The 26,729-nt window shown below is 54.2% G+C and overlaps 2 protein-coding genes across 2 annotated transcripts; both read left to right on the top strand.

The window, feature by feature from the left end:
• The first annotated feature begins 307 nt into the window (after window positions 1–307).
• Pwp2 (PWP2 small subunit processome component) lies at window positions 308–13,793 on the top strand. Its single transcript, XM_051153351.1, has 21 exons — window positions 308–370; window positions 1,226–1,338; window positions 2,342–2,436; window positions 2,655–2,754; window positions 2,870–3,013; window positions 3,721–3,856; window positions 4,092–4,321; window positions 5,040–5,183; window positions 5,527–5,597; window positions 6,120–6,256; window positions 6,641–6,789; window positions 7,025–7,172; window positions 7,435–7,585; window positions 8,280–8,460; window positions 9,012–9,159; window positions 9,889–9,997; window positions 10,558–10,623; window positions 11,481–11,699; window positions 11,814–11,964; window positions 12,080–12,154; window positions 13,614–13,793. The coding sequence occupies exons 1-21, from the start codon at window positions 353–355 to the stop codon at window positions 13,786–13,788; spliced, it is 2,760 nt and encodes a 919-aa protein (XP_051009308.1). The 5' UTR covers window positions 308–352; the 3' UTR covers window positions 13,789–13,793.
• Window positions 13,794–15,858: 2,065 nt separating this feature from the next.
• Window positions 15,859–22,935, top strand: Gatd3 (glutamine amidotransferase class 1 domain containing 3). The gene is made up of 7 exons (XM_051153349.1): window positions 15,859–15,993; window positions 16,167–16,219; window positions 17,091–17,204; window positions 18,469–18,588; window positions 21,073–21,165; window positions 22,019–22,175; window positions 22,807–22,935. The coding sequence occupies exons 1-7, from the start codon at window positions 15,859–15,861 to the stop codon at window positions 22,933–22,935; spliced, it is 801 nt and encodes a 266-aa protein (XP_051009306.1).
• Window positions 22,936–26,729: the final 3,794 nt, after the last annotated feature.

Genomic DNA, 26,729 nt, shown 5'->3' with positions numbered 1-26,729 from the left:
TAAAACTACACATTTTAAGAAGAAACGCCGTTTGAACTTGGTTCTTTTGCGATGGCACGGTTACAGTCGCGTGTGCGTTGATTTGCTCGCTTTCACAGCTCTTGCTCAGGAGCCAGCAGCAGCTGCACAGCGTGACCCAGACCGCACCTCTGCTCTCCACAGTCCCGCGGTCGCCACTAGCCAGTTCACAGCCGCACAGCGCCTGCGTAGTGCCTTGATGGTGGCGCAGAGAGGGCGGGGCTTTACCAGATGCTGTGCTCGCTGCCCCGCCCCGGAAGTGCGCGTTTGCGCGCCGGAGGTAGTTCGGATTCCGGAAGTGGTGCGGGCAAGACGCCGCACGTGTGGCAGCAGGATGAAATTCGCTTACCGGGTGAGCGGCGGGCCGGGCAGAGGCAGTGGGATGGCGAGGAAAGGTTCCGAGGACGAGGGAGAGACCTAGGTCTTTGGCACTTCGGCAGCCTGTGGGAAGCATTAGTGGATCGGCCCTTCGCAATCTATTGCTCCTTTCCCGGTCACACTGAAGCCCTGGCTCCCTCCAGACTAGGTCTCTACCTAGCCCTGTCCTCACTCATCTTGTCAGAAAATACAGCAGTGGCTGCTGAAAGGCCCTTAACACAAATCTCTAGCCACATACAGCTCCCCCTAACAGGGCCGCCAGTCCTTGGAGTAATCTCGGCAGCATGCCTCGGGCTGGTTAGAGCCAAGCTCTGCCTGGTGTTATCTCGTCGCATGGCTGTCCGCCTACAGCCCAGGCTGACTCCTGCCTTAGGTTTCAGCTCAGGAAATCCCTGTTAAGCAGCTGCCTGACTTCACTGCTGGGCTTTGCTGTGTTTAGACATTGGTTTTATTGCCTATGTGTCATTTCTGTGTGGACATAGAACGCAAGGTACAGGCGTCTGCACTGAGCTGTTGCCTGCTAGATGGTGATGCTTGATTTAATCATTGGATGTATAAACGGGGGCACTGATAGGTAGATAGCACTGTGTGGTGTGGTGAGCACCTCTTGGAGTGCCCTAGTCACCAAGGCAGCGTCTCTTAGAATGTGGCAAATGCCTCCTGTCTTGGGAGTTTCTTACCCTTTGTGGGAACCATGGGCTCCTGAAAATTAAGTTGTATCTTTCTATAGGTCAAGTACTTACCCAGCTCTGGGCAGATGACTCCTGTCACCATTTTAAGGAGTTTACACTGTCTTCTTTGTGTTAAGACTGATGCATTTTCTTGGCAGTTCTCGAATTTGTTGGGTACCGTGTATCGGTGCGGAAACTTAAATTTCACATGCGATGGGAATTCTGTTATCAGCCCTGTGGGAAATAGAATCACAGTGTTTGACCTTAAGAAGTAAGTATGGAGGAGCAATGTTGACAGCGACAAATATAGCCTGCACATGAAGGCTAGCCGTCCAGTTTTGTGGCTTGTGGGACTATTGGGTTTAGAGTGTCACTGGTCATGGTAGAGTTGCCTGCTAGGATCCCCGTTTTTCATTCTGGTATCTAGGATACCAGCATTATTCTTAAAGGGAAAGGAAAAGTCATGTGCATTTTGGCTATTGCCTGGCAAGGGACCCTACCTCTTCTGTGGAGGAGTGGCAGGTGGGAGGGTTATCTCAGGCTGCCCTAGACCCTCCCTCAATAGCCCGGAAGGTTCCTGGCTTCCCTGCAGAGGTCACACCCAGAACGGGCAGCTTGGCATCTGGGTGTCCGGTGGGTGAGTCCCAGCAAATGGACTACTCCTTTCTTGTCTGAGGATGACTCAAGCCCTGCCTGGACTATGAGCAGCTGTGGGCCGACCCGCTGGCTCAGCAATAAGACCCTCCATCTCTCTGGTCACTGTACCCTCTCTCCTGTTGCTTCAGTCAGTTGGCTAGCCCTGGGCCTCTATTTCAGATTCTGTAGGGTGGGGCAGCACTGAAGCCTCCTCTGCCCGCTGGTGATGCTAGGGGGAGGGGCATTACAGGGTCCAGTCGGGTAAACAATATCTCAGGAGCTTTATAAGCCCCAGCCCGGTCAAACCTTGCTGCTGCTGCTGCTGCTGCTGCTGCTGCTTCTCCTCCTCCTCCTCCTCCTCCTCCTCCTCCTCCTCCTCCTTCTTCTTCTTCTTCCTTTCTGTCCACTTTCCCATTTCTTTAAGAACGTACAGCTTTTGCAAGCGTGCTTCTGTTCTCTTGCTAGACTCCAAAGGGTCAATGCCAAGCCAACCTGCAAGGGTAGGGAATGAAGTCTAGTAGAAGGGGCCCGACAGCAGGAGAGCTAGCTGCTAGCCTAAGTCCAGCCCTGTTTCCTTGTCTGGGTGCACGAGACCAACTGTGCCCTGGGTCTTTGTGTGTGTGTGTGTGTGTTCTCAGCAACAGATCCGATACATTACCTCTGGCCACTAAGTACAACATCAAGTGTGTGGGCCTGTCTCCAGATGGTCGCCTTGCAATCGTCGTTGATGAAGGTATTTGAACTCCCTGTGGGCAGGTGCTGGGGTGGCCCTGCATCCTGTGTGCTGTGTGACAAGGACATGCCTAGGGTCCAGCTTAACTTGACAGCGTAGGGGCAGGCAGTCCATGTCCCAGTGTAGACATGCACCTTCCTGCATTTCCATGGTGCACATGAGACAAGTGTGCCGTGTGTGGGGTCAGGCAGCCACAGTCTCACTCGGGCCTCTTGCAGGGGGTGATGCTCTGCTAGTCAGCTTGGTCTGCAGGTCGGTGCTACACCACTTTCACTTCAAGGGTTCGGTGCACAGCGTCTCCTTCTCCCCTGATGGCAGGTAAGAGCATCTGGGTGCTGCCACGGATGCCACCCCGTGAAGGATACAGGGCACCGGTCTCGGGCCAGCTGTTGTTGGTCCCCCTGTTTCACCTGTGACCCTGTTCCTTCTGCAGAAAATTTGTTGTTACGAAGGGCAACATTGCTCAAATGTACCATGCCCCTGGAAAGAAGCGGGAATTCAACGCATTTGTTCTGGACAAAACCTACTTTGGGCCCTATGATGAGACCACGTGCATCGACTGGACAGATGACTCCAAGTGAGGCTGGGGGACACCCTGGGTCATCTCCCCCCGGAGAATGCGGTCTCCTTCCCATAGCTGTGGCTACATTTTAAAATGTACCATGAGCTCTTCTTGTGGTTTGGTGCAGCCTCCAACAGCAAGCCTGCACTCTGGCTCTAAGCGAGCTCTATAATGTCCTTCCTTCTCCTGCCCACTACTCGAAACCTCCTAATAGAATCTTTGTAAGAAATAAGAGTTCCCGTTGAGTTTGTCAAGAACATCCAAGCCAGCTATGCTATGTGGGAGCTGCTGCTGAGGCCTGGGTCCCACTTCATGCACTATCTAACTGTCCTTAGGGGAGAGGTTGGTGGCGGTCATAGGACCTCTCTTGTTCCTGCACCCTGGCCACGGTCCAGCAAGCACAGAGCTGAAACTGCATTGTCAGTGCCCTGCCATAGCATGCTGCCTTCACTCAGCAGCGAGCCCGTCCCATGCATCTGACTGTGTATTTTTACTAGAGTGACTTGCATTGGAGTCTCAGGCCGCAGCGAGGATGGAAGGAGTCAGCTCCCATACCCAGAAAGACCCACAGTCATAGGCTGACTTGTCCTCTAAGCTCCACCCCCACCCCACCCCCACCCCCCGAGGACCTCAGTGGTCTCTCAGTTCATTCAGAGGGAGGCTGTGATGGCCACAGCAGTAGCAGCACTGTCATGAGCCCCAAGCAAGTGTCTCTGTTCCAGGTGCTTTGTGGTTGGAAGCAAAGACATGTCTACCTGGGTGTTCGGAGCTGAGCGCTGGGACAACCTCATCTACTATGCCCTCAGCGGACACAAGGACGCCATTGTGGCCTGCTTCTTTGAGTCCAACAGCCTGGATGTACGTCCTTTGCCTACAGTTCTTAGCCTGTCAGTCTGTGCCTCTGTGAGGCCGCCTCTGGGCTGCTTGAAGGTCTCTTAGGACTAGCCCTGGCCACTGCACAGGGAGTAGGGGGGGAGGGGCTGGCTTGGTGGAGCTGGACTCCAAATGCCAAACTGGAAGGGGCACCTGATACAAGGGCCCGGGCATCAGGTGAGTGGCCCGTTTCTAGCCCAGGTGCTTGCTTCTCTTGCAGCTGTACTCGCTCAGTCAAGATGGAGCCCTGTGTGTGTGGCAGTGTGACACACCCCCTGAGGGCTTGAGGCTAAAGGCACCTAGAGGCTGGAAAGCAGACATCCTTCAGAGGGACAAGGAAGAAGAAGAGGAGGATGAAGAAGAGGGGAGCCAAGACACCACCATCCGCGGGAAGGCCATGCCAGCCGAGCAGGAGAGGGTCGGGAAAGTGAAGTACTCGCGACTGGCCAAGTAGGTCCCCAAGGCTCAGTGTCCTGAGTGTATTCTCCTCCTGAACTAGGGACTCTTGGGGACTCTTTTTTTGTATACAGAGGCTGGCCATGGACCCCTGAGAGCAGAAGCAATAGCTGTGAGTAGCCATGCCTCACCACAGCCTGCCCTGTTGGGACTGTTTCAGTCTTCACTTATTTGGCACTCACTGTGTGCTGGGCTCTCGCCTTGGCCCTGGGAGCATATCACCAGGTTTCCATTTGAGAGGTGTGGAGGGACATGTTGGGCGGCCCTGGCAGTGTGGTGGGGCTCTGGGCAAAGGAATAGTGCCCACAGTCAGCTCTGTTTTGAAGATGCCCGGCTTTGGATGGGAGCCACTGTCCTGGGTAGAAGAGGACAGGAGCTAGGAGGGAGGCCACTATGGCAGCTAGACTGGAGGAGGACAGTGTGAGGGATGGGAAAGAACTCTACTTTGTCGGGCAGAGGTGAAAGAGAAGATCTGGGTGGACTTAAAGTCCCTGGGAAGCCTCAGGGTGTCGCAGACAGAGTCAGGACACAGGCCAGGATAGAGTGTGCTTGGCCACCTTCATGTGCAGATAGGACCCACTGCAGAAGGCAGGCAAGCTAGGAGGGAGCAGTAGGCCTGGCAGCTGCACCTTGCTCCCTGTGTGCCCCTGGCCCAAGCTGGGTGAGAGTGGAGACCCCACCCCGTGTTCTCCCCTGTGCTCTGTTAATCCAGGTACTTCCTGAATAAAGAAGGAGACTTTAACAACCTGACGGCCGCTGCTTATCATAAAAAGATCCATCTCTTGGTCACGGGTTTTGCTTCTGGAATCTTCCATCTGCATGAGCTCCCGGAGTTCAACCTCATCCACTCCCTGAGGTGAGTCTAGCTGACTGGGGTGCTTCTGTGTGTGTGCAGTGACGTCCATCCAGGGCGAATGTGTCTGTAGGCCAGCTTCCCGCCAACCTCTGTGCCCTACACGTCAGCCATAGGTGTCCATCCCGGTAGGAGGGACGGGGCTCCTCTTTCTATCCTTGGTCTTTTCATTCCATTCTTCATCTTAGGAACACAGGGAGTGTTAAAGTGCTTGATCCCTCCAGGGACTGCAGGCGGGTGCCAGCGTATAGGGACCTGGGCTCTCACAGGAGGGAAGAGGGGTGCAGCGGTGGGCGGGATGGCCGCCCCTGTTCACCCTGCCCTCCCTGTGCTCTTGTCTGTTCAGCATCTCCGATCAGAGGGTTGCGACGGTTGCCATCAACAGCTCTGGGGACTGGATCGCCTTTGGCTGTTCAGGTTGGTCTCCCTGCCCAGCCTAGAAGGGGAGCTTCCATCCAAAAGCTGACCTGAAGTCTAGCCTTGGGACAAAGAGCCTGCTGAAGCCCTCACAGTGACCTCGTGAAGCCCCAGAGGGCCACACTGTGCCTTCTGTAGTAGAAGCCAGCTTCCCTGGGGAAAGGGGCTTCCCATAGCCCGTTCTGAGCAGAAGCACAGGCCTCTAGATGGTGTGTGTGGCAGGAGATTCACTGGAGGTCACAGATAGCTGATCTTTTGAGGCTCAGCTCCCCATACATTTCAGCCTCCAGTGGCCCTTTGGGATTGGCCTGCAGCAGGTCCCCACATCCCTGTCTCTAACCCTGAACATGGCCTCTGCCCCAGTCCAGCCTCCTTCAGGGCTCCAGGTGCTGGGGCCATTGCCCGTGCCCTGGGCTGCCTTAGGCCTGTGCTTTAGTGAGTGCTCAAGATGAGTCTAGCCGTGGCTGACTCATTGCGGGAGATGTTGGGGGCACCCTGTCCCATGATTTCCTGTACCCACAGGCCTGGGCCAGCTGCTGGTGTGGGAATGGCAGAGTGAATCCTACGTGCTCAAGCAACAGGGGCATTTCAACAGCATGGTGTCACTGGCCTACTCCCCCGATGGCCAGTATATCGTCACCGGTGGGGATGATGGCAAGGTGGGCACTTGGCGTCCCTGGGCTGAGCTGTGGGTAGGCCAGGTGGATGGAGGTTTGGCCTCAATTTCTCAGGTTAACAGCCCCAATGGGCCCCTAAAGGACTTCAGCCATTTAGTGAACTTTGAATGGAAAGGGTCCAGGTGTTCCTGTTTCTGCAAGAGTTATAGCGCTCTCTGGGTCTACCTCAGGCCACATTCACCCTTGGTTAAAACTCCCACTGTCACTCTCCCACGCTCCCCATCTCCACCCAGAGGTGACAGGAGCTGTGGGGGGCAGGTGGTCTCTCCAGGCATTACCTGGTTTAGCCACTACACACGTGTGCAAGGCGTCATGGACAGGGTCTGGGGTGGCTGTATTCACGGCTTCCATGTGTTCCCACTATAGGTCAAGGTGTGGAACACCCTTAGTGGCTTCTGCTTTGTCACTTTTACGGAGCATTCCAGCGGGGTCACTGGTGTAACGTTCACCACCACTGGCCATGTTATTGTCACTTCCTCCTTGGATGGCACTGTGAGAGCATTTGACCTTCACAGGTGAGTTCCCACCTCCAAGTCCTAAGGCTCCAGTTCCTGTGTAGACAGAACATCCAAGAGGTGCCGGTGTTTGAGCCAATCATAGTGGGCCTATAATGCCAGTACTCGGGGAAACAGAGGCAGGCAGACTTCTGAGTTTGAGGTTAGCCAGGGCTACACAGAGAAACTCAGTCTTAGGGGGGAAGAAAGAGGTTCAGGTGTGTGCTGAGTCCACCTTGACCTTACTCTTGTTCAGGTACCGGAATTTCCGCACCTTCACTTCTCCACGCCCCACACAGTTCTCCTGTGTGGCTGTTGACTCAAGTGGAGAAATCGTCTCTGCAGGAGCGCAGGACTCCTTTGAGATCTTTGTGTGGTCCATGCAGACAGGCAGACTTCTTGATGTAAGAGCAATCTGGCCCCCTAGGCCCCGTCCGTAAGGTGCTAGGTGGTAGGTGGGCAAGGCTATCCCTGCCTTCTACCTTGGAAACCCAGTGCAGTGGCTGGGAGTGTGGGCCCGCGGTGCAGAGCAGACTGAGAACTCCGTGTAACAGCAGTTAACGGAGGGTTCAGCCTGGCCTCTGGTGCTTCCCGCACTCCCTGGTTACAGCCTGCGTTGGTGCTCCTGCCTTCCCCACATGAGCCTCTGACCCTCTGCCTCTCCAGGTTCTCTCTGGCCACGAGGGGCCCATCAGTGGCCTTTGCTTTAACCCAATGAAGTCCATCCTGGCCAGTGCCTCTTGGGATAAGACCGTGCGCTTGTGGGACATGTTCGACAGTTGGAGAACCAAAGAGACCTTGGCTATGACCTCTGATGGTGAGCTGTGCTGGGGTGTGCAGACAGGAACCACGGCAAGAGCTGCTGTTCTGTCACCGTCCAGCCTTGGTCTTCTCTTGTGTGTCTGTGTCTCCTTGATCCTTGATCCTTGTGTGTTAGACAGTGAGCTCAGTTGGAGGTGAGAATGGTGCTAGACACCCCACGCCCACCCCACTCCTACCCCACCCCACCGCACCCCACCACCACCCCCAAGACCCAGCAACTCAGCAGCCCCCAAAGTTCATGGCCTGAGCAGAGAGAACTGGTCATTTAGTCCACTGTCCAGCCACATCAGGCTGGGAGCCCTGAGGCTTCTGTCATTGCTCCCTGTTGCCTTCCAGAGCTGCCTTTGAGCTAAGCTGCTGAGTCCATGAGAGTGCCAGGAACAGGCTGTTCTGCAGGGAGACCTGTGTGCCCCTCTTGCTCCAAATCTGGCCTTAGCTCCTGTCACCTGCAGGATAAGCACACTGCAGCCCTGAGGCTGTCACCTTGTGCTGCCTCTGGATAATCTTTGTTGTGACTCACCTGCGACCTGGCCTTTGTGTCTAGGTAGCCCCAAGCCCCTGTGCGTCACCAGTGGTGCTGGTTTATTCCTGCCTGGGCTGTACAGCACTCTTGCTTCCGGGGTTGGTGCTGCTCCCTGTACACCTTGGTGTTCTCCAGTCTCCTGGGCCTGATGATGGTCTCTCTCTAGCCCTGGCTGTAGCTTTTCGGCCTGATGGTGCAGAGCTGGCTGTGGCCACGTTGAATTGCCAGATCACCTTCTGGGACCCTGAGAATGCTGTACAGATGGGCTCCATTGAGGGCAGGCACGACCTCAAGACAGGCAGGAGGGAACTGGACAAGATCACAGCCAAACATTCGGCGAAGGGCAAGTGAGTGTCAGCTCCCCGGCAGGAGTGGGGCGCAGACAGCATGGGCTCAAAGCCCTCTGCCAGCCTGTTTGTTAAATGTGTCTGAGACTGCCTGGTCCCTAGTGGGAGGTAGATGGGACCCGAGCCTCTATTGGAAAGAGGGTTTTCTAAGGTCCATACAAGCCTGCATGGTACCCAACGAGGAGGTGCTGTGAATTTGCTGAGTTTAACATGTGCCAGCAACCTGGTGTGTGGCGGGCCCCACAGAAAAGCTAAGGCTGACAGCACATGGGCTTCCCAACTGGAACTATGTAGTTCTGGACTGATTCTGGGCTGGCAGGGGTGGGCCTTTCAGGTAGTGCCCTCTAAGAGAGGAAAGGCATGGGTAGGTGTAGTTTTGGGGGTCACACATCTGCCTGCTTTGCTGAGGTTGGCTGAGAACCTTGAGCAACCCTAGTATGAGAAGTGTCTGCCAGGCCCTGGGTGTCACCGTGGTCCCTACCTGCTCCCGGGGGCTTTTGAGCCCACGTGTCAAAGTCCTTGGTGCTTCAGAGTCCGTGTCTTCCACCCAGGGCCTTCACCACCCTGTGTTACTCTGCGGACGGACAGAACATCCTGGCGGGGGGCTTGTCCAAGTTCGTGTGCCTTTACCACGTCCGGGAGCAGATCCTGGTGAAGAGGTTTGAGCTTTCCTGCAACCTCTCCCTGGACGCCATGGAGGTAAGCGGTGGCGCGGGCCTTTAGAAGGTGCTTTGGCTCCACGGGCCTTGACTGGGCCAAGATGTCAGCCCATAGACTGTGGCTATGGCAAAGCAGGCAGACCATACTAGCTTGACTATCCAGAAGAGGCCCCGCCCCCAGGGCCCACCGTCTTCCCCACCTTTGGGACTGATAATTCCCTGCTTAGGTTGCTTGGAGGAAGGAGCTTTTGGTATAATTGGCAGGTTTATATATGGCTCCTTCAGAGCTCTGGAAGGAACAAAGAGAACAAGGCAGGTTTTGGCCAGGCACAACTTTCTGCCTCTCCCTGTCCCTCTGTTGAGCCCCAGTATTACAAGGCTGTGTGTCCTCACTACCCCTAAGGTGTTTGTCTTCAGTCTGTGGCCTAAGCCCTCCTCAAGCTCAGTTTGCCTCAGGAATGAGTGCGACCTCTGAGCATGCCTGTAGCTGCGCCGTGTGTGTGTGTGTGTGTGTGTGTGTGTGTGTGTGTGTGTGTGTGTGTGCGCGCACGTGCGTGTGTGTGTGTTGTGTGTGGGGGGACTCTTTGTGGGAGACAGCTCCATGCTCTACATTGCCAATACACGTAGGTCCTTACAGTGCCCTCTTCCCCACAGGAGTGGCAGGCTCTGAGGGAAGGTTCTCCGGGTAGGGTCCACATGTCAGGTCCTTGTTAAGGCACGGTTGGTGATGTGGGCAACAGCGAGGTGATGGCAGCTTCTACTGTTCTAGGAATTCCTGAACCGAAGAAAGATGACAGAGTTTGGCAACTTGGCACTCATTGATCAAGACGCCGGGGAAGAGAATGGGGTCGCGATTCCCTTGCCAGGTGTAAGGAAAGGTGAGCAGAGGGCCCTGCTCTGCCCACCACCCACTTTGGTTGGCAGCACTGCTGCTCCCTCGCAATGAGGTGTCTGGCTGTTCCTGCATCATGACATTTTGCTGGAACCTGGAGTGCCTGGGCTGCTTCAGATGGGAGGAACATGTGTTTGCTCCAGAGGCTCAGTGCTAGGGACGGCCCAGGACTCAGGTGGACCGCCCCAGTAAACATGACTCCAAAGGCTGGCATGCCTAAATTTATGAAGGTTTTTTGCCTGGACCAGCCAGACCTACCTGGGCTGGGCAGAGACCTCTGAGCCAGAAGAGCCGTCAGCTAGGCAGCGGATGAGCCCCGGAGCTCACACTTCAGGCCTTTGCACTGATGCCCAGCTCTATGAGGCCACAGTGCTTGTGACTGAGTTCTCGAGCTCCTGGCAGGGGGTTGGAAGGGCTGCTCTCCTCCTGAACTCTGGGAACACTGTTCTTTGTGGGTCCCTGTGCCCACCCTGGGGCAGCACAGTGTACCTGAGGGCTGGCCTCAGGGTGCTCAGTCAGCTAAGTACAATTGTTTTTCCTCACCAGGTGATATGAGTTCTAGACACTTCAAGCCTGAAATCAGGGTGACTTCTCTGCGCTTCTCTCCCACTGGTGAGCCTGGGTAGCCCTCATTAGCCGGTGCTGATGCTGATAGGCATCAGGGCCTTTGTTCCCAGGGGTAAGGGCAGTGCAGAGCTGCTGGCGACTCTGGGCATTGCTGGCCTGTGAGTAGGAAATGACTGGCCACATGTTTGCCCTGGCTCTTGAGGTGTAAGGCTGTGACATTCCATATCCACCATGTTGAGCTTTAGTTGCAGCCTCTGGGCCCTGCTCTTAGGGGGTGGGGAGGTGGGGGGGAGTTGAGGTGCCCTTCCTAGGACGCCGACTCTCAGTACCTCAGCTGTTGCTAGTGCCTTTCCTGTCCTGCGTCTATCCCTCAGTGTGTTCAAGAGTCTGCCTAGACCTGAACCAGCGCTCTGCAGCACTAGTGGAGAGGACAGGGTGAGGTATGCTGTGTCGTCATCCTGTACCAGACACATTTGGAGATGATCACCCCTACATCCCACTTCCCACTGTGAGAGGTAGACCAGCTGTCCAAAAAACACAGCCTGAGGCACAGGTCTAGCTCATCTGTCCTGTCACAGAGTTTTGTAGCTTTGGTTTTTCTGAGATAGAGGTACCGTTTATTATGCCCAGTGTGTGGCTGCACCCTGGATGTGGGTACCTTGAGCATCTGTGGCACAAACTGTATGGCCAGCCATCAAGGCTATATGTATGCCGCCCCTCCTCCCCTGTTCTGGAAAGCCCACTGACTCCTGAAATAGCCAGAGAAAATGAGTGTCTGTGTTCTGTTGGGGCAGCCGTAGCCCTGAAAAGTATCTGTCAGCAGCCTGTTGATACTTGCTCTGAAGTGAGGGATAAATGGGCTTTCGAGTTTTGAGGAAGCCGTTTTGCTGCTTGCTCCACAGGGCGCTGTTGGGCGGCCACCAGCACAGAGGGGCTTCTCATCTTCTCCCTGGATGCCCAGATGCTCTTTGACCCGTTTGAGCTGGACACCAGTGTGACCCCCGGGCGGATCCGTGAGGCGCTACGGCAGAGGGACTTTACCCGGGCCATCCTCATGGCCTTCCGGCTCAATGAGAGAAAACTGGCACAGGAGGTCCTGGAGGCTGTGCCACAGAATGAAAGTAAGCCAGGAGCACCAGCCCCGGTCTGTTAATGCAGAGAGCTGCAGGTGTCTCCACTCCGCTCTTCCTGGTAGCTTCCGTACAAACTGAGCGTGCCTCTTTTTCTTCTTGCAGTTGACGTTGTCAGCGCTTCCCTTCCTGAGCTGTATGTGGAGAAAGTGCTTGAGTTCTTGGCTGCCTCCTTTGAAGTATCTAGACACCTTGAATTCTATCTTCTGTGGACACAGAAGTTACTTATGTCACATGGACAGCGGCTGAAGTCCAGGTATAGAGTGGGTTCCCCCTTGCTCGTAACCTGTGGGCTGAGTAACCCAGCCACATGGTCATAGCCACAGAGCTTTCTCTATATGTGCACACACTCATGGTGGCTCCTTTTCCAGGGCGGGACAGTTGCTGCCTGTGGTCCAGTTTCTTCAGAAGGGCCTCCAGCGGCATCTGGATGACATTTCCAAGCTGTATGTGCCTTGGGCTGGTGGGCAGGGTAGGGCTCATGTGGCTGGTTCTGGTCATGGTTGCTCGCCGTGGTGGCTGGTTTGGGGACAGAATATTCCAGTCTCAGAGGTGCAGGTTCTGCCATCTGCTGGGTGAACCGAGTTCATCTGGGTGTTATCGTCACCTCTGGGTGTGACTGACTCTAATGAGGACACCATGAACTCTTGCCACAGTTGGACAGGGGGAGGTGGCACATGCCTGGGGCATAGTAAGAGCCCTTCGCCCTGCGCATGGACACTTGGCAGTTATAGGACCAGGCAGCGTGGCTTGGACTCCTACGTCGCTCCCGTGGGCAGTAAGAGGTGGCCACAGGTCTTGGGGTCAGGTAGGCTAGATTTCTGGGATCTGGCCACTGTGTTCAGGGCTTCCCCTGGTGTGGCAGCAATGGCAGAGTATAACTACAGTGCCTGGGACAGCGCTAGCTGGAATGACCCAATGTGCATCCTTAAGCCTCCTCGTCCAGGTAGTTTTTGGTGGCCTGTGTATCACATGTTCCCAGCTGATCTATCACAAAGCAGTTACCACGTGCCCTGGCCAGGTTTAGAACATCCTTTCCTGCTAGTCTCTCCATAAAGGGTCCCTGAGAGAGGCTGACACCTGGGCACTGGGGTCCCCATAGTCCTCCTGATGATCTTTATAAAGCTTCTCCGTGTCTAGAGCAAGCCCTTCCTTCTCGTGCCCTTTCTTCCCTAGAGTCCTGCCCTGCTGCAGGAAGACAGACTGGTGTTGAAGATGGCTGTGCTAAGGCGTGGGGCTGCTTAGGTGGTGCATGTTGCCTAGCTTTTCCCTGGCTGGTGCATCCATCACTCCGCATCTCCACGAGAGAGCACTCTTGCTGGGTGTGGAGGCGCGCCTGTAATCCCAGCAGTCAGGGAGGCAGAGGCAGGCAGATCACTGAGTTCAAGGCCAGCCTGGTCTACAAAGTCCAGGACAGCCAAGGCTACTCAGAGAAACCCTGTCTCAAAAAACAAACTGAGAGAGAGAGAACTTTTGGCTTTGGCTCTCCATCTCCTTCTCTGAGACTTGCTTATGGTCTGGTTTGGTGGCCAAGGCGCTGCATGACTGGCTTTGTGTAGGTCTGTGAGGCAACCATGTATAGATAGCCATGGTAGAGGTACAGGATGCATCTGTTCCTGTCTACTGGGTTGTGCCTTCACCCGCGGCTGTGGGAGATAAGGTCTGAGGTTTCCCCTTTGTCCTGTGAATATGGAGACTCAGCCCCCTGGCTCTGTAGATGGCTGTATGGAAGGGCCAGCGAGGAGAACAGTCCAGATGCTGCACTACACTGGGTGGAACAGGAACTGAGTCAGCCTGAGAGAGAAGGAGATAATTTTTGGGAGCAGTTGCATCCAGTCTTGCTGATTGCGGCCGGGGGGGGGGGGGGGGGGATGCTTGTGCTGACCTAATGTCCTCTGTCCCCAGCTGTGACTGGAACCGCTACAACATCCAGTATGTCCTGGCAGTTTCCAAACAGCGGGGCGTGAAGCGCACCCTGGAGCCTTCAGACAAGGAGGAGGACACAGACGCGTCTGATGAGGACAGTCTGCACCTACTCGGGGGAGCTGCAGACGGAGAAGAGGAGGAGATGCTGGTGTAGGACTTAGGACCCAGCACCTCACAGCCTGACTGGCTGATTGAAGAAGGAACCACTGGGACCCTGGGCCCAGGAAGGAGGAGATGCTAGAGGCCCCAAGACCCTGCAGCGGGGACTCTTCCTGTGAGACTGCATATGCCACCATGAGGCAGCAAGCCAGCCTTCCGGGTCCAGGACCAGGATGGATACAATGGGCACATGTGTGCCATAGGCCCAGATTGCTGGCACTGTGGGTGATCCTGCACATAGACTTTCTGAGAAATGGGCAGTTTCACAAGTGTGGACTTGCAGACTTCTTATCAGCTATTTATATTTTTAATACGGACTTCTAAGACTGAACTTGGAGTTGAAAGATGAACTTTTTTTTTTTTTTTTAATGTGAGGACTTTGCTTCTCAACTTTGAGTTTCTAATGTTAGTAATGTGTCCTGGGTGAGACATTGTCTTCCAGTAGATGAGAGCAGATGACCTGTGACCCGGTCATCCACATGTAGACAAGAGGCAGCGTGTGCTGGGCTGATCCGGAAAGGCTGGCCAGGGAAGCTTGTACAGATCTTTGCCAATATGTACAAGTTATGTGGAGAGGGGACAGTCCCGCCATGCCAGATGGTGCTTTACCTATACTTCCTGTGCATGTGGTTGGCCAGGCCCAGGGTGTCACTCACCAGTGAAGTGGGCCACAGGCACCAACTCTTCATGCTGATAACTGCCCATCAGCTTCTGTCCATCCAGGCTACAGGAGTGGATCTGTGTGACACCTGGCATACTGAGAGCCATTGCTGTCACAGCATCATCACACTCAGGGAACACCATGACCTGATATTGTCCTTGTCACCTGGAATCCACTCAGGCTTGAATACAGATATGGAGAGACACAGAGCTTAGCCTGGTGTCACCAGGACCCTGGCCTCCCAGACAGGCCCTCGCTTGTTGTGGTGCCATATTGTGGTTCAAATCTGCAGTGGCGAATACAATTTTACGAAGCCTTACCATTTTGTCTGTATGTGGTGCTTAATGCAGACCTGACAGCCTGGGGGAATTGCAGGCAAGTAGTACTGAGCCACACTTAAGCCATCACCCATCTCTCACATGTTTAGTTATACCAGGAACAGGGCTCACAGTCACCATGCCCATTTCCACCTCTGTGGATAGCCAGTCACAAATTGCCGGACACTCCAGTGAGTAGGTATGCACTGACTCCTGGTGTCAGCTGAAACTGGATCGTGCCCTGGCTCCCAATACCCGCTCCTATGCTCCCTGCCTTCTACGACGACACGGTGCACCTCAGGCCTCTCCCCATCATGTGTCTCCTAAATGCCATCTTAAGATGGAAACACCCAGCAGCTGATTTCTGGAATGCCATGGTCAGCATCAGGAGCTCAGAGAAGCCAGGACACCTTTGACAGCTTTCACAGTGGCAAGGGAGAGGCAGTAAAACCTTGTGAGCTTTCTGGTTATTGTCCCAGTAAGCAAATGTAACGACAGCCACCACATCGTGTTAAAAAGTGAAAAGTTAAGCGGGGCAAAACCTTGGCCAGTTAGGCTACAGGGGAACCCAGAGCAGGTGCAGCTATAATTGTCCTGTGAGAGCGAGTTGCTTGCTGGGACCCCAGTATTTGGGAGAACTACACGTAGTTTACTGGCATTTTTAGTGACTGCATAGGCTGGAGCTTCAGTAGGCAGTCGGGATGGCCTTCGCCTAGAAGAGCCCTTTCAAGCACTAACTAGGCAGGTTAGGCCCAGCCATGGAAAGCCTGTAGGGCAGCGCTAACCTGGCAACTACTACTGCGCATGCTTGCCCTGGTCCTCTCAAACTGGGAAGGGGTGTGTCCCGCATTCGGCCAGTCATTGGGCAGGTGCGGGCCAGAGGGGCGTGTCCTGAACTGGGGCCCCACCTATCCGCTGGTTCCGCCGTGGTTCCCAAACTCCGCCGATCACTGCGCAGGCGCGGTCCCACGCACTAGCGGGCGGGCTGCGCGCTCTTCCATTGGCCAGTAGGGACATCGCCTGCGCACACACAGCAACGGGGTTCTGTACGCCGCCGCTTTCCTGATACCGACCTCTGCCCTTCGCTATGGCCGCGGTCAGGGCTCTGGTGGCGCCGAGACTGGCTTCTGCGCTCTTACCGATTTCGGGAAGCCACCGGCTTCCCTCCCAGCGCTCAGCCCTTCACGGCTCCGCACCGCGGCCCGGGGCCAGGGTGGCATTGGTGAGTGCAGGGCCGGATTCCCAAGCCGAGTCCCTCTCATAGCTCGTTCCTCGCTTCTAGGCTCGACCAAGCTGTTCGCCCAAGGTCGGCCCCTGCGGGGGTTCAGACTCCCTTTTCCCCTTGGTAATTTCGTATTGTACTTCTCGCCTTCGTCAGCGCCTCTCTTCCTGCAGGTGCTGTCGGGCTGCGGAGTCTATGACGGGACCGAGATCCACGAGGCCTCAGCGTAAGTCCTCAACGTCTGTAATGTAAGCACTCTGTTGGTTTAAAAGGCAAAAGTGGTCAGCCTGGCGCGTTGGAGAACACCTGTAGTCCCAGCAGAGACAGAGCTCTGTGAATCCTAGGCTAGCCTTGTCTACAAAGCGAGGCTAGGCCAGCCAAGGCTACACAGAGAAGAAACCCTGTCTCGATTCCCCCACCCCACCCCCACCCCCAAGAGGCAGAAATGGCATAAGTGTAACCAAATAAAATGGGTTCACATTATGAGAAGTTCAAAGCCAAAATCAGCACAGCCAAGACATAAAAGATACCATCTGGAGGCTGGAGGGATGGCTCAGAGGGTAAGAGCACTGACTGCTCTTCCAAAGGTGCTGAGCTCAATTCCCAGCAACCACATAGTGGCTCACAACCATCTATAATGAGATCTGGTTCCCTCTTCTGTCACGCAAGCGTACATGCAGGCAGAACACTGTATAATAAATAAATAAATATCTACTTTAAAAAAAAAAAAAAAAAAAAAAAAAAAGATGCCATCTGCATCCTTGGTGAAAGCAGTGCTCCTGGGAGCAGCCTGGGTCCATCAATAGACCCAAAATGCATCGCCTGCAGAGTCAGCCACCGCTGCTCACCCATCAATAAAAGGAATTGCAGGGACCACTTGACACACTTGCCTATGAGCTCTGGTTCCACTATCACCTCTCAGAGGTCTGTAAGTGGTAGGTTGGAGCCAGCTGTGGCTTCCTAAAAGCAGCAAGGCGTCCTGTAAACTAGGAATATCTCCCCCTCCCCCCATAGCACTTACTGAAAGTCCAGCTGCCTTGACATGAGTCTGGAGGACGCATTTGGAAGTGACATCCTTGTGGGTTCTCTCCATACAGGATCCTGGTGCACCTGAGCCGAGGCGGGGCTGAGGTCCAGATCTTTGCTCCTGATGTCACTCAGATGCATGTGATTGACCACACCAAGGGGCAGCCTTCTGAGAGCGAGAGCAGGTAGGGGTGGGAAGGGACCCTGCAGGGTCCCTGTTCCCATGGGCGGCTCCTGTAGTGTAGCCCTTCCTGATTATGCAATCAAGCAGCTGCCATCCAGCTGTTCTGGAACTGTACTGCCAAGGAATGGCAGTAGCACTGTTGTCCTTTCTTTGGACATGGTCTGCTCTCGCTAGTTACTTCTGTGATACTATGCTCCCTTTGTTTACTTGAAGCTACATTTCTGTTTGTTTGTTTGTTTGGTTTTTTGAGACAGGGTCTCTCTGTGTAGCCTTGGCTGTCCTGGACTCGCTTTGTAGACCAGGCTGGCCTCATACTCGCAGCAATCCAACTGCCTCTGCCTCCTGAGTGCTGGGATTAAAGGCATGCCACCACTGCGCGGCCTTGTTTGTTTTTTGTTGTTTTTTCCAAACAGAGTTCCTAGCTGTCCTGGAACTCACTGTGTAGACCAGGCTGACCTCAAACTCAGAGATCCACCAGCCTCTGCCTCCTGAGGGCTGGGATAAAAGGTGTGTACCACCACTTCCTGAGGTTTTTGGTTTTTTGAGACAGAATCTTTGGGGTCCTACCAGGCCTGGAACTCACTGTGTAGAGCAGGCTGGCCTTGAACTCATAGAGATTCACTTGCCTCTTCCTTCAAAGTACTGGGATCAAAGGCGTATGACCCCATGCCCAGCACAACTGCATCTTTTATCTGAGGCCCGGTTGCAGGGTGGCCCTAAAGGCTGCATCCTGGGAGCTGAGACTGAAAGGGTTAAGGAGAGGAACTATAGTTGCATCTGTCAAGGACTGTCTGTTGGGGTCTCTACCATTTCTTTCTCTGTCTGGGGGGGTGGGGGCGGGGAAGAGGGGGCTGGCCCTTGAATCTGCCCCTCCCCTCTCTTGTACAAGTCTATATGAGATTGCATCTATGGCTGATGTTCAGGTGGCTTCGGGCATCTTGAAAAGTGACTTCCCCTCCCTGGTGTGGAGCACTGGATTCTGCTGCTGTGGCCACTTAGTGGGCCTCGAATTCCTGCTAGCCCATGATTCCTGGTAGCCTGGTGTTGATCCTGAGGCCAGTCTGCGAGGCTCATTGTATTTGTAGGTGCCTAGAATCCTCTCACTGTCTCCAGGTGTTGCCCAGATGTGCTGCCTGGGAAATATGCGGTCTCCACATGTGCGCATGCTCACTTCAGGCTGTGAGCCACGGTCAGGATGAGTCCCCAGTGCCGCCTGGGGCCTGGCCCTGCTCGCACACTCATCCTTTGTCTCCTGCTCTTTCCAGGAATGTTTTGACCGAGTCAGCCAGGATTGCTCGAGGCAAGATCACCAGCCTGGCCCAGCTCAGTGCTGCCAACCATGATGCCGCCATTTTCCCAGGAGGCTTTGGAGCTGCCAAAAACCTGTGCGTGTCTGAGTGTAGGGGTCCAGACCACACATATGCGTGCTTTTTTATAAGGGGTGGGCTGGGGGCACCTTACCGTGATGAGAGTCAGGTCCCAGCAAACTCTGCCTGTCCTTGCAAGTGTCAGTTCTCACCCAGAGCTGTTCCCCCTCTGTGGTGGTATGAGTGAGAATGGCCCCATCGGCTCAATTGTTTGAATGCTTGGTCCCTATTTGGTGGAACAGTTTTGGAAGGATTTGGAGGTATGGTGTTGGCTGGAGGAGATATGTCACCTTGAGGTTTCAAAAGTCTACACTAGGTCCAATCAGTCTCAGTATATCTGTCTGTCTGTCTGTCTGTCTCCCTTCTCCCTCCCTCCGTTCAACTTGCCGATCCGCTGCAAGCTTTCAGCTACTGTTCCAATGCCATGCCTGCCTGCTGCCATGCTTCGTGCCATGGCCTAACTCTCTGAAACCATAAAAATGCCGCCTTATCCAAGTTGCTTTGCTCATAGTGTCTCTTCCCAGCAACAGAGCAGTAAGTAGACACCCTCTCACACCGCGTGCCAACAGGACAGAGGAAGGCCCTTCGCTCTTTGTTGTTTGAGCCGTTGCTGTGGGAAGTAGCAGATAAACTCAAGGCGACACAATCTCTTAGCTGCTGGAGTCCTTTTCATGCCTCCTGTTGCTTCTTTCTCGAGTATTCAGGGAAGCCTCTGAGCATGCACACACGTGGAGACCACATTCTGCCCAGGTAGCATATCCAGGCAACACCTGCAGCTGGTGAGAGGATTCTAGGGACCTACAAGTCTCAGATTCTGCACACTGCCAGCCCCTTTGGTAAAACCTACCCACTCCCTGTCCGGAAACCAGTGAGTCTGGCAGTGCAGCCCTCACCGAGGTCCATGCAGCCCATCCCTACAACAGCATAGCAGGGCATGGTATCACTGGATTTTCCTGTTCCTTGAGGCCACTGTTTCTTGGAAGGCTGAGTTATGCTTGTCATTTTTCTTTCTTTCTTTTTTCTTTTTTCTTTTTTTTTTTTTTTTTTTTTTTTTTGAGACAGGGTTTCTCTGTGTAGCCTTGGCTGTCCTAGACTCACTTTGTAGACCAGGCTGGCCTCGAACTCACAGCGATCCACCTGCCTCTGCCTCCCAAGTGCTGGGATTAAAGGCGTGCGCCACCACCCCTCAGCATGCTTGTCACTTCTCCCTGTCAGCCCCTGCCTAATGGAAGATTGTCTAGAAGCCGTGTCTGCCAGCACAGCTGTCTTGGTCACTTAGTGGTGTGGGCTCAGGAGCGTGTAAAGCTTTTGGTGTTGAGGCTCCTTGGCACCTAAGGGGTCTGTGAGCCTCTGTACCTGCGTCCAAGCCTACTAGCCCTTTGGGGAAACTACCATCTTCACTCTTTCTGCCCCTTACAGAAGAATGGTGGGCCCTCATTGACAGGCTGCTGTTGAACCTATGAGATGGCCATGCTAGTTGGTTGTTGCTGAATGTAGCATGCACGTGTGGCAGTAGGTGGCTGAGGCCTAGCATGTATGAAGTAGCGGGTGGCTGGCTTACTAGCCTGTGGCATGACAGGTGATGGGCTTCATGTGTGCACACGTGTCGGGATGTGTGAAAAGTGTCAGGCTTACAGCGGGAATCCAGGTGCAACCAGGCACTGTGGCCATCTTTGTGTGTCTTCTAAAGAAGCCCCAAGTGTGTGGGCAGTTCATCGCTGCCAACACTGTGTTCTTGCTTTGCCTGATGTACTTGTCTATGGTTTGCAGCTGGGTTGAGAACCATTCAACAGTGGTGTAAACTCCATATGGTGGCGGTGGCCAAGGCACTGTTAGTCTTGTTACATGTCGTGCTGGTGGCTCAGATAACTTTCTTGTAGGTTTGCTTGTTGCTTGTTTTTAACAGTGAGACAGAGAGAGAGAGAGATATTAAAGGAAGGAAGGATTTGGTGAGATTGGCTGACAAACGTTAACACCGGATGGTAAACCTGAACCCCTCAGTGCCAGACCTCCCAGGCCACAGCACAGGAGACCCAGAAGCTGCATTGTGACAGGAAGGACTCACACACGTGTAGAGTGCTGGGCTCTGGCAGGGTACAGTCTCTAAGGATAGGCAGCTTCCTACCTGCTCCGCCGCCCTTGGCCTTCACACTCCCCTGGGAAGAAAAGGCAGACACCGGTCCATGGTATCTCATTCACCTTCCATGGACTAAGGGCTGCTACTCTTAGGCTAATATGTTTCTTTGTCTAGAACTCTATTTTTGGGGTGCGAAGGTTTTGTTTCTGTTTTGCTGCCCTTGGATTCTGATGGCAGAGTGCAGTCACAGACTGGCCACCCACCTCTTGCCTTCCACCCTGAATAGCAAACTAGATTACACATCCAGCGTGACAGCGGGCTGTCCACCTGGCCTGTGGCCACACTGTGGGCAACTCCTCTGGTGTCCAGTGGGCCACTTGGGTTGTGGGGGACAGTACTGAGGGAAGCCTCTCCTCTCATGGCAGGAGCACGTTCGCCGTGGATGGGAAGGACTGCAAGGTTAACAAGGAAGTAGAACGCGTCCTGAAGGAATTCCATGGGGCCAGGAAGCCCATTGGGTAGGTGATGCTCTGGGGTCCAAGAGGATGGCAGGGATTTGTGGGAGTTCCTGGCAGGCTCGGCCAGCTCGTAGTGTGGCAGCTTCACCAGTGCTGCTGGAACATGTGTGGTGGATGCGTGGAGGTGGGATTGGCAGCCGTGTGAGTCTAGCTCACGGCTCAGCTGAAGCATTGGGCACAGCTGCCTGCCTCCTGTGTGTCAGGGTAGCTCTTGCTGTTATAGTTTTTAACTCTTACTATGGCCTGGAACTTGCTATACAGACTAGGCTGGCCTTGAACTCACAGAGATCCGTCTGTGTCCTGACTTCTGGGGTTATTACTTGTGGCACCATGCCCAGCCAGAGCAGCTCACTTTTCAGGGTGAGATGGTCCAGGTCAGGGGTCATGCAGGGCTGTTCTCTACGCTCTGAGGTGACTCATACTGGACACTCTGGAACAGTGGTTCTCAACCTTTTGATCCTGTGACCTTTAATACAGTTCATCATGTTGTGACCACAAATAAAGTTATTTTGTTACTACTACATGAACTGTCATTTTGCTGCTGTTAATGAGCCGTGGTATAAATATTTGATATGTGACCCTGTGAAAGGATCATTTGACCACTAGAGGGCTCACAACCCACGGTTTGAGAGCCGCTGCCCTAGACAGTGGCCAGCCAGGTGGCAGTGTAGAGTTTGGTTTCCTTCCTAGCCATCTCTTTACCCAGGGCTGCTCAAGTTCTAAGGCCTGACTGACTGCCCAGGGCCATACAACTGGGGCCCATATCCCAAGCCCCACTGTCTGGGGACTCGACTGTCCTCATCCTCCCTCTCAGTGTGCACCCTGCCCTAACACAGCTCTCTTGACTTTTCAGTTTATGCTGCATCGCTCCTGTCCTCGCAGCCAAAGTGATCAAAGGTGTCGAGGTCACCGTGGGCCATGAGCAAGAGGAGGGCGGCAAGTGGCCTTATGCTGGAACTGCAGAAGCCATCAAAGCCCTGGGTGCCAAGCACTGTGTGAAGGGGGTGACCATATCCTTTCTGGCAGCCAGTCAGTGTGGTATCACACTGGGTTTACCACTCATACGACCATCTAGAGCTCTCTCTGTAGGAGTTATAACTGCTGGTCTTACTTCAAGGGGACCCCTGGGCAAGAGGACGGGGCCAGCCCATGTCATGTGGTGCAGCTGGCTTGGTAGGCCACAGGTAGGCTAGTGGAAAGGTCTGTGTTTCTATACATATTGAGATGCTTGGCCCAGACCACATAGCTGGGATGCTTGGTCCTCACAAGGATAGGTGGCCTATGAGGAGTGAAGGCTAGGGAGGATTCTGGGGCCAGCAAGACCTGCTTGCTGGTCTCCAGAGAGGGGAACAAGACTCTTAGCTTGGGACCCCCTCAGTTTCCACAGCTGGAGCTGGCTGGGGTGAGTCTTACACCCCCATGTGGGACCAGTATGCTCCAACCCCGGGTCATAGTTGTTTCCTCCTGTGAGTCAGAAGCTAGTTCCTCTTGCTTAATTGGGTGGCAGCCGTACAGCAGGTGCGATCTTATTAGTGTGACGTCACAGAGCAGCCAAGGACCTACAAGACTGAGGGTGGGTGTGGCTTTTCCCATATGATACCTGTCCTGCCCGGTGCTAAGTTTTCCCTAACGTCTACGCACGAAGCTCACGTAGACCAGAAAAACAAGGTGGTCACGACCCCGGCCTTCATGTGTGAGACCGCTCTCCACCACATCCATGACGGGATTGGGGCCATGGTGAAGAAAGTGCTGGAACTCACAGGAAAATAACGCCACCTGGGCCAGACTTGGCCTCCATTGCTGTGGAGCGCTCAGCCTGTATGGGCTCCACCCAGCCAGGACACAGAAGTTGCCTTTCTGTTCGAAGCATCGATGCTTTCTGCCTCGAGGAGCTTTGCCTCCGTCCGTCCATCCTGAGTGTGCCCCAGCTCCTTCTACCAGCAGGAAGCTCAGAGCCCCTCCATGGGCCTCAAGTAACAGCAGGAGCTTCATGGGGGCAGCTTGCCTGACTGTATGTCCCACTGGAAGGTCTGAGAAGCTTGGTTGAAGCATTTACATTCTATAGTCCTGGGTCTGATGGTTTGGGGGTCCTTACGCTTTAAAAGAAGACGTTTTAGGTTATAAGCTGTGTGATGGTCAGAGATAAAGAAAAAAATCCTCTGATCTTTTTTCTGATCCAGAGTAAACTCAGCTAGCTAACTAAAGCCAGGGAGATTCTGTAGCCGGCAGCACCTGTAGCCACAGAATAAACTGCTTTCCACACTGGAAACTACTTTCAGCCATGTCTCGGGCCTTCTGAAACTAGCGAATGGAGCCCTGTAACTTGGGGTTGCAAGGATTCTCAGTTCTCTGAGTTTTTAGGAAGAGGGGAAATCACCAGTAGTGGCCTCTGTACCAGCTGCTGTCAGGGGACTTGGAAGGTGTCCCAGGCTGTGAGATTGTGTGACCTCAGTACCCTGGTGTTCCCTTGTGGAAAGTTGTCAGGCCGGTCCGACAGAGGTCTGTACACCTCATCTTTTCCAGAACCTTCTCTTCTTGGCCTTGGTAGCAGCTGCTCCTTTATTCCAACTATATCAGATACTGAGCAGAAACAGGGTTAGGCCAGGCGGGGAGCCTCCGTACCTGGATGTCTGCCATCTAGTATATGCGTGTGTGTACGTACACACACACACACACACACACACACACACACACAACAAAACAGAGAAACCATTTTACAGTCCATGGAGAGAATGGCTCTTGCTGCTTCTCAGACTGATTCCTCAGGGCCCTGAGTCTTGCTGGTCTGGGTCTCTAAGCCTCTTACTAGGACCTATGGCTGCACCCATGGTACCCAGACTCCTGGTCAGATAGTTCCTTTCTGGGGCACCTGAACAGCCTACCCCTAACTAAAGTGGGGAGGCCAAGTCTAGGTCTGCCTCCCCCCCAGTACTCAGAAAGTGGGTCTATTAAAGCTTCGTGTAGGTATGCAACCTCACTGTAGTTCCACAGTGAAACTAGAGAGCCAGCACAGCCTGCCCACCTCCTCCCCTCCTCCCCCTCCCTTTCCCCTCTGCCACTCCCCCTCCTCCCCCCCACGCATTGGTCCCATCCACCCAGCGCCATCCAGAGCGAGACAGCTCCTGCCCTGTGATGTGTGTTACCCTGCTGGCTCTGACAGCTCAGCCTTCTCCATCTACAGCCTCCCATCATCAGCCAGTCAGGCCACCTGGCTGTACTGTGTCTGCTGCTGGTGTGAGACCTGCCGGCCATCCTCATGGGTCTCCACACCCAGCTGTAGGCTGTAACCTCCAGCAGTGCCCAGAGTGCACTCAGTAATTCTCCCACCAGCAATTCGTGTACACGCCCCACAACGTGCTCGGCAACACTGGGACGGTTGGGAATCTCAGCTGGTGGGGTGGTGGGTCCTGATGTGTTTGCTGACACTAGTCACCTCTCCCCAATGGCCTTCTGGGCAGAGTCCCTGTTGATGTTGCTGCCCCACTTGTGCCTTTTCTCTGACTAGAGATACACAGTCTGCTTACTGTGTACGTACAAATCCTTTGGTAAGCAACCCCCATGGGTTCTCCGCCCTTGCTTTGCTTGGGGGTCTGGTGGCAGGCAGCGCTCCAGTTTGCCTCTGAGGAGGAAGCGTCCACCCCCATCACATTCACTCCGGCAGCTGCTTGCTGCACTGTGCCACCCGAGCAGAAAAGTGTCAATGGCCTCTGAGCACCCCACAGCGTGATGGTACCCCCAGAACCTGCACCCACTTCGGCCCTCCCATATGGCCTGGGTGGTCTTAGGATGCTGCAGGAATGTACAGTGCCCACAAGTGGAACCCAAGGTTAGGAATGACCTGCTGCCTGGATCTGGTCCTTTCTGTGTCTGCCACACACCACAGGTGACAGAGAGGGAAGTGGACTCATGTGAGATCCACCCCCTCCCCCACCCCAAGGAAAAGGTCAGTGCTATTAGCAACATGGGCCGGGTCCCTGTGGACAGTTTCTGTTCATGGTGCGCTGTCGAGTTCAGAGTCGCAGCATGCACATCTTCCTGACTTCCCACAGATGTGACCAGCATGCACTGCTTCTCCAGTAGAAACCAGATCCTTGGAGTGCTGGCCTAGACCATCCAAACTTCACAGGTGTGCTTAGCTGATGCCAGTGGAACCATGGTGGCCTGTATTTTCGAGTGGTTAGAAAGCCTGCGGCCTGCAGCAAGTTAGCTGTTGACTCCTAGATTGTATCCCCACTGTATGCCAGTCACTCTGCATGTGACAAAGAGACCGTGATCCCTGCCCTCATGGAGCTAGTATGGGCTTGCTGACAGATAGCCTCGAGGGTGTGAGTGGACATAGGTCAGGGCATGGGTCAGAGGCCACCTAAGAAAGGAAGCAAGCCAGGGTGAGTGAGAGAATGTGCCCCTGAGGGCCAGATTCTTGGAACAAGTCCTGTCCCTAGAGACATGCCAACCCAAGTCCACACAGCACCGACAGCTAGGCTGTGGTTTTAAGTATCACCACCAGGGGGCAGAGCAGACCAGCCTTGGAACCTTCTGCGGGTTCCCAGAACTGACCAAAGCGAAGGGTCTGCTGAGCTGCCACTGCCTACGCCCTACACGTTTCCATCTTCAGAAACAACTTACCCATCCGGGAGCACGCGCACACACAGACACACGCACACACGCACGCACACGAACTCCCATAGGCCCTGCCTCCCAGATCTACTTCACAGCCGGCTCCATCCAAGCCAGCGGAGTCTCAAAAAGAGGGTGTGCTGTGCTGAATTCCCAGGGGCTCCCTCTGCCTCGACCTGCTGTACCTCTTCCTCACTCCCTCTGCCACTTTCAGGACCCTTGCAGCTTGGGCCCTGGAACCCTGACTAGGGGTGGCAAAGGAAGGAAGAAAGGGCAGACAGGAAAGTTGGGGTCTGGTGTGGGTATACACACTTTGATAGAGGGCATCTACTGCAGCCAGCAGCCTGGAGCCTTGTTTGTTGCGTACAGCACCAGGAAGGCTCTTGGGGGTGGGGGGAGGCAGTCAGTCTCCTGTGGTAGTTGTAGCCACCTGAGAGGAGGAAGCTGGCCTTTGCTAGTTTTTGTGCCTTCTAATCAATCATTCATTAACACTCACAGGAGGGAGTTGAGCTTCGCCTGAGAAAGGCTTTGCCACTCCTGTGGGGCTGAGGCTTGGCATGCCCGGGACAATACACATTCTCTCAGGACTTCCTGAGTACTCTGTACAGGACCAATTACCATCCTGTCTTGACTATGGGTCCGTCACTCACACCCACCTGACGTCACATTTGGAGCATCGTATACACCAGGTGTGCCAGTGCATGCCTGAAATCCCAGCACTCAGAAGTCAGGAGGATCAGGTATTTCAGGTCCTTAGCAAGATAGTGAATTTGAAGCCAGTCTGGACTCCTTAAGACTCTGTCTCAAAAAAAAAAAAAAAAAAAAAAAAAAAAAATCAAAAAATATATCTAGCTTTCCTCTTTGGTGATGGACAGGGGCTTTCCAAGTTTTGCATTTTACTTTTAGGTTTGTGGTTCAATTTGAACTAATGTCATGAAGTGTGAAAG

This window comes from Acomys russatus, chromosome 11 (assembly GCF_903995435.1).
Source record: "Acomys russatus chromosome 11, mAcoRus1.1, whole genome shotgun sequence".
Classification (NCBI taxonomy): domain Eukaryota; kingdom Metazoa; phylum Chordata; class Mammalia; order Rodentia; family Muridae; genus Acomys; species Acomys russatus.
Note: the sequence above shows the minus strand (reverse complement) of the source record. Positions and strands in the feature narration are given on the sequence as shown.

Bases quoted from the DNA above. Each gene is read 5' to 3' on its own strand.
- Pwp2 (XM_051153351.1), top strand. The intron at 6,790-7,024 runs GTGAGTTCCCAC...ACTCTTGTTCAG, and splicing joins AGAGCATTTGACCTTCACAG to GTACCGGAATTTCCGCACCT. The intron at 10,624-11,480 runs GTGAGCCTGGGT...CTTGCTCCACAG, and splicing joins TCTGCGCTTCTCTCCCACTG to GGCGCTGTTGGGCGGCCACC.
- Gatd3 (XM_051153349.1), top strand. From the start codon at position 15,859: ATGGCCGCGGTCAGGGCTCTGGTGGCGCCGAGACTGGCTTCTGCGCTC. The intron at 18,589-21,072 runs GTGCGTGTCTGA...CTCTCATGGCAG, and splicing joins TTTGGAGCTGCCAAAAACCT to GAGCACGTTCGCCGTGGATG. The intron at 22,176-22,806 runs ATATCCTTTCTG...ACGTCTACGCAC, and splicing joins ACTGTGTGAAGGGGGTGACC to GAAGCTCACGTAGACCAGAA.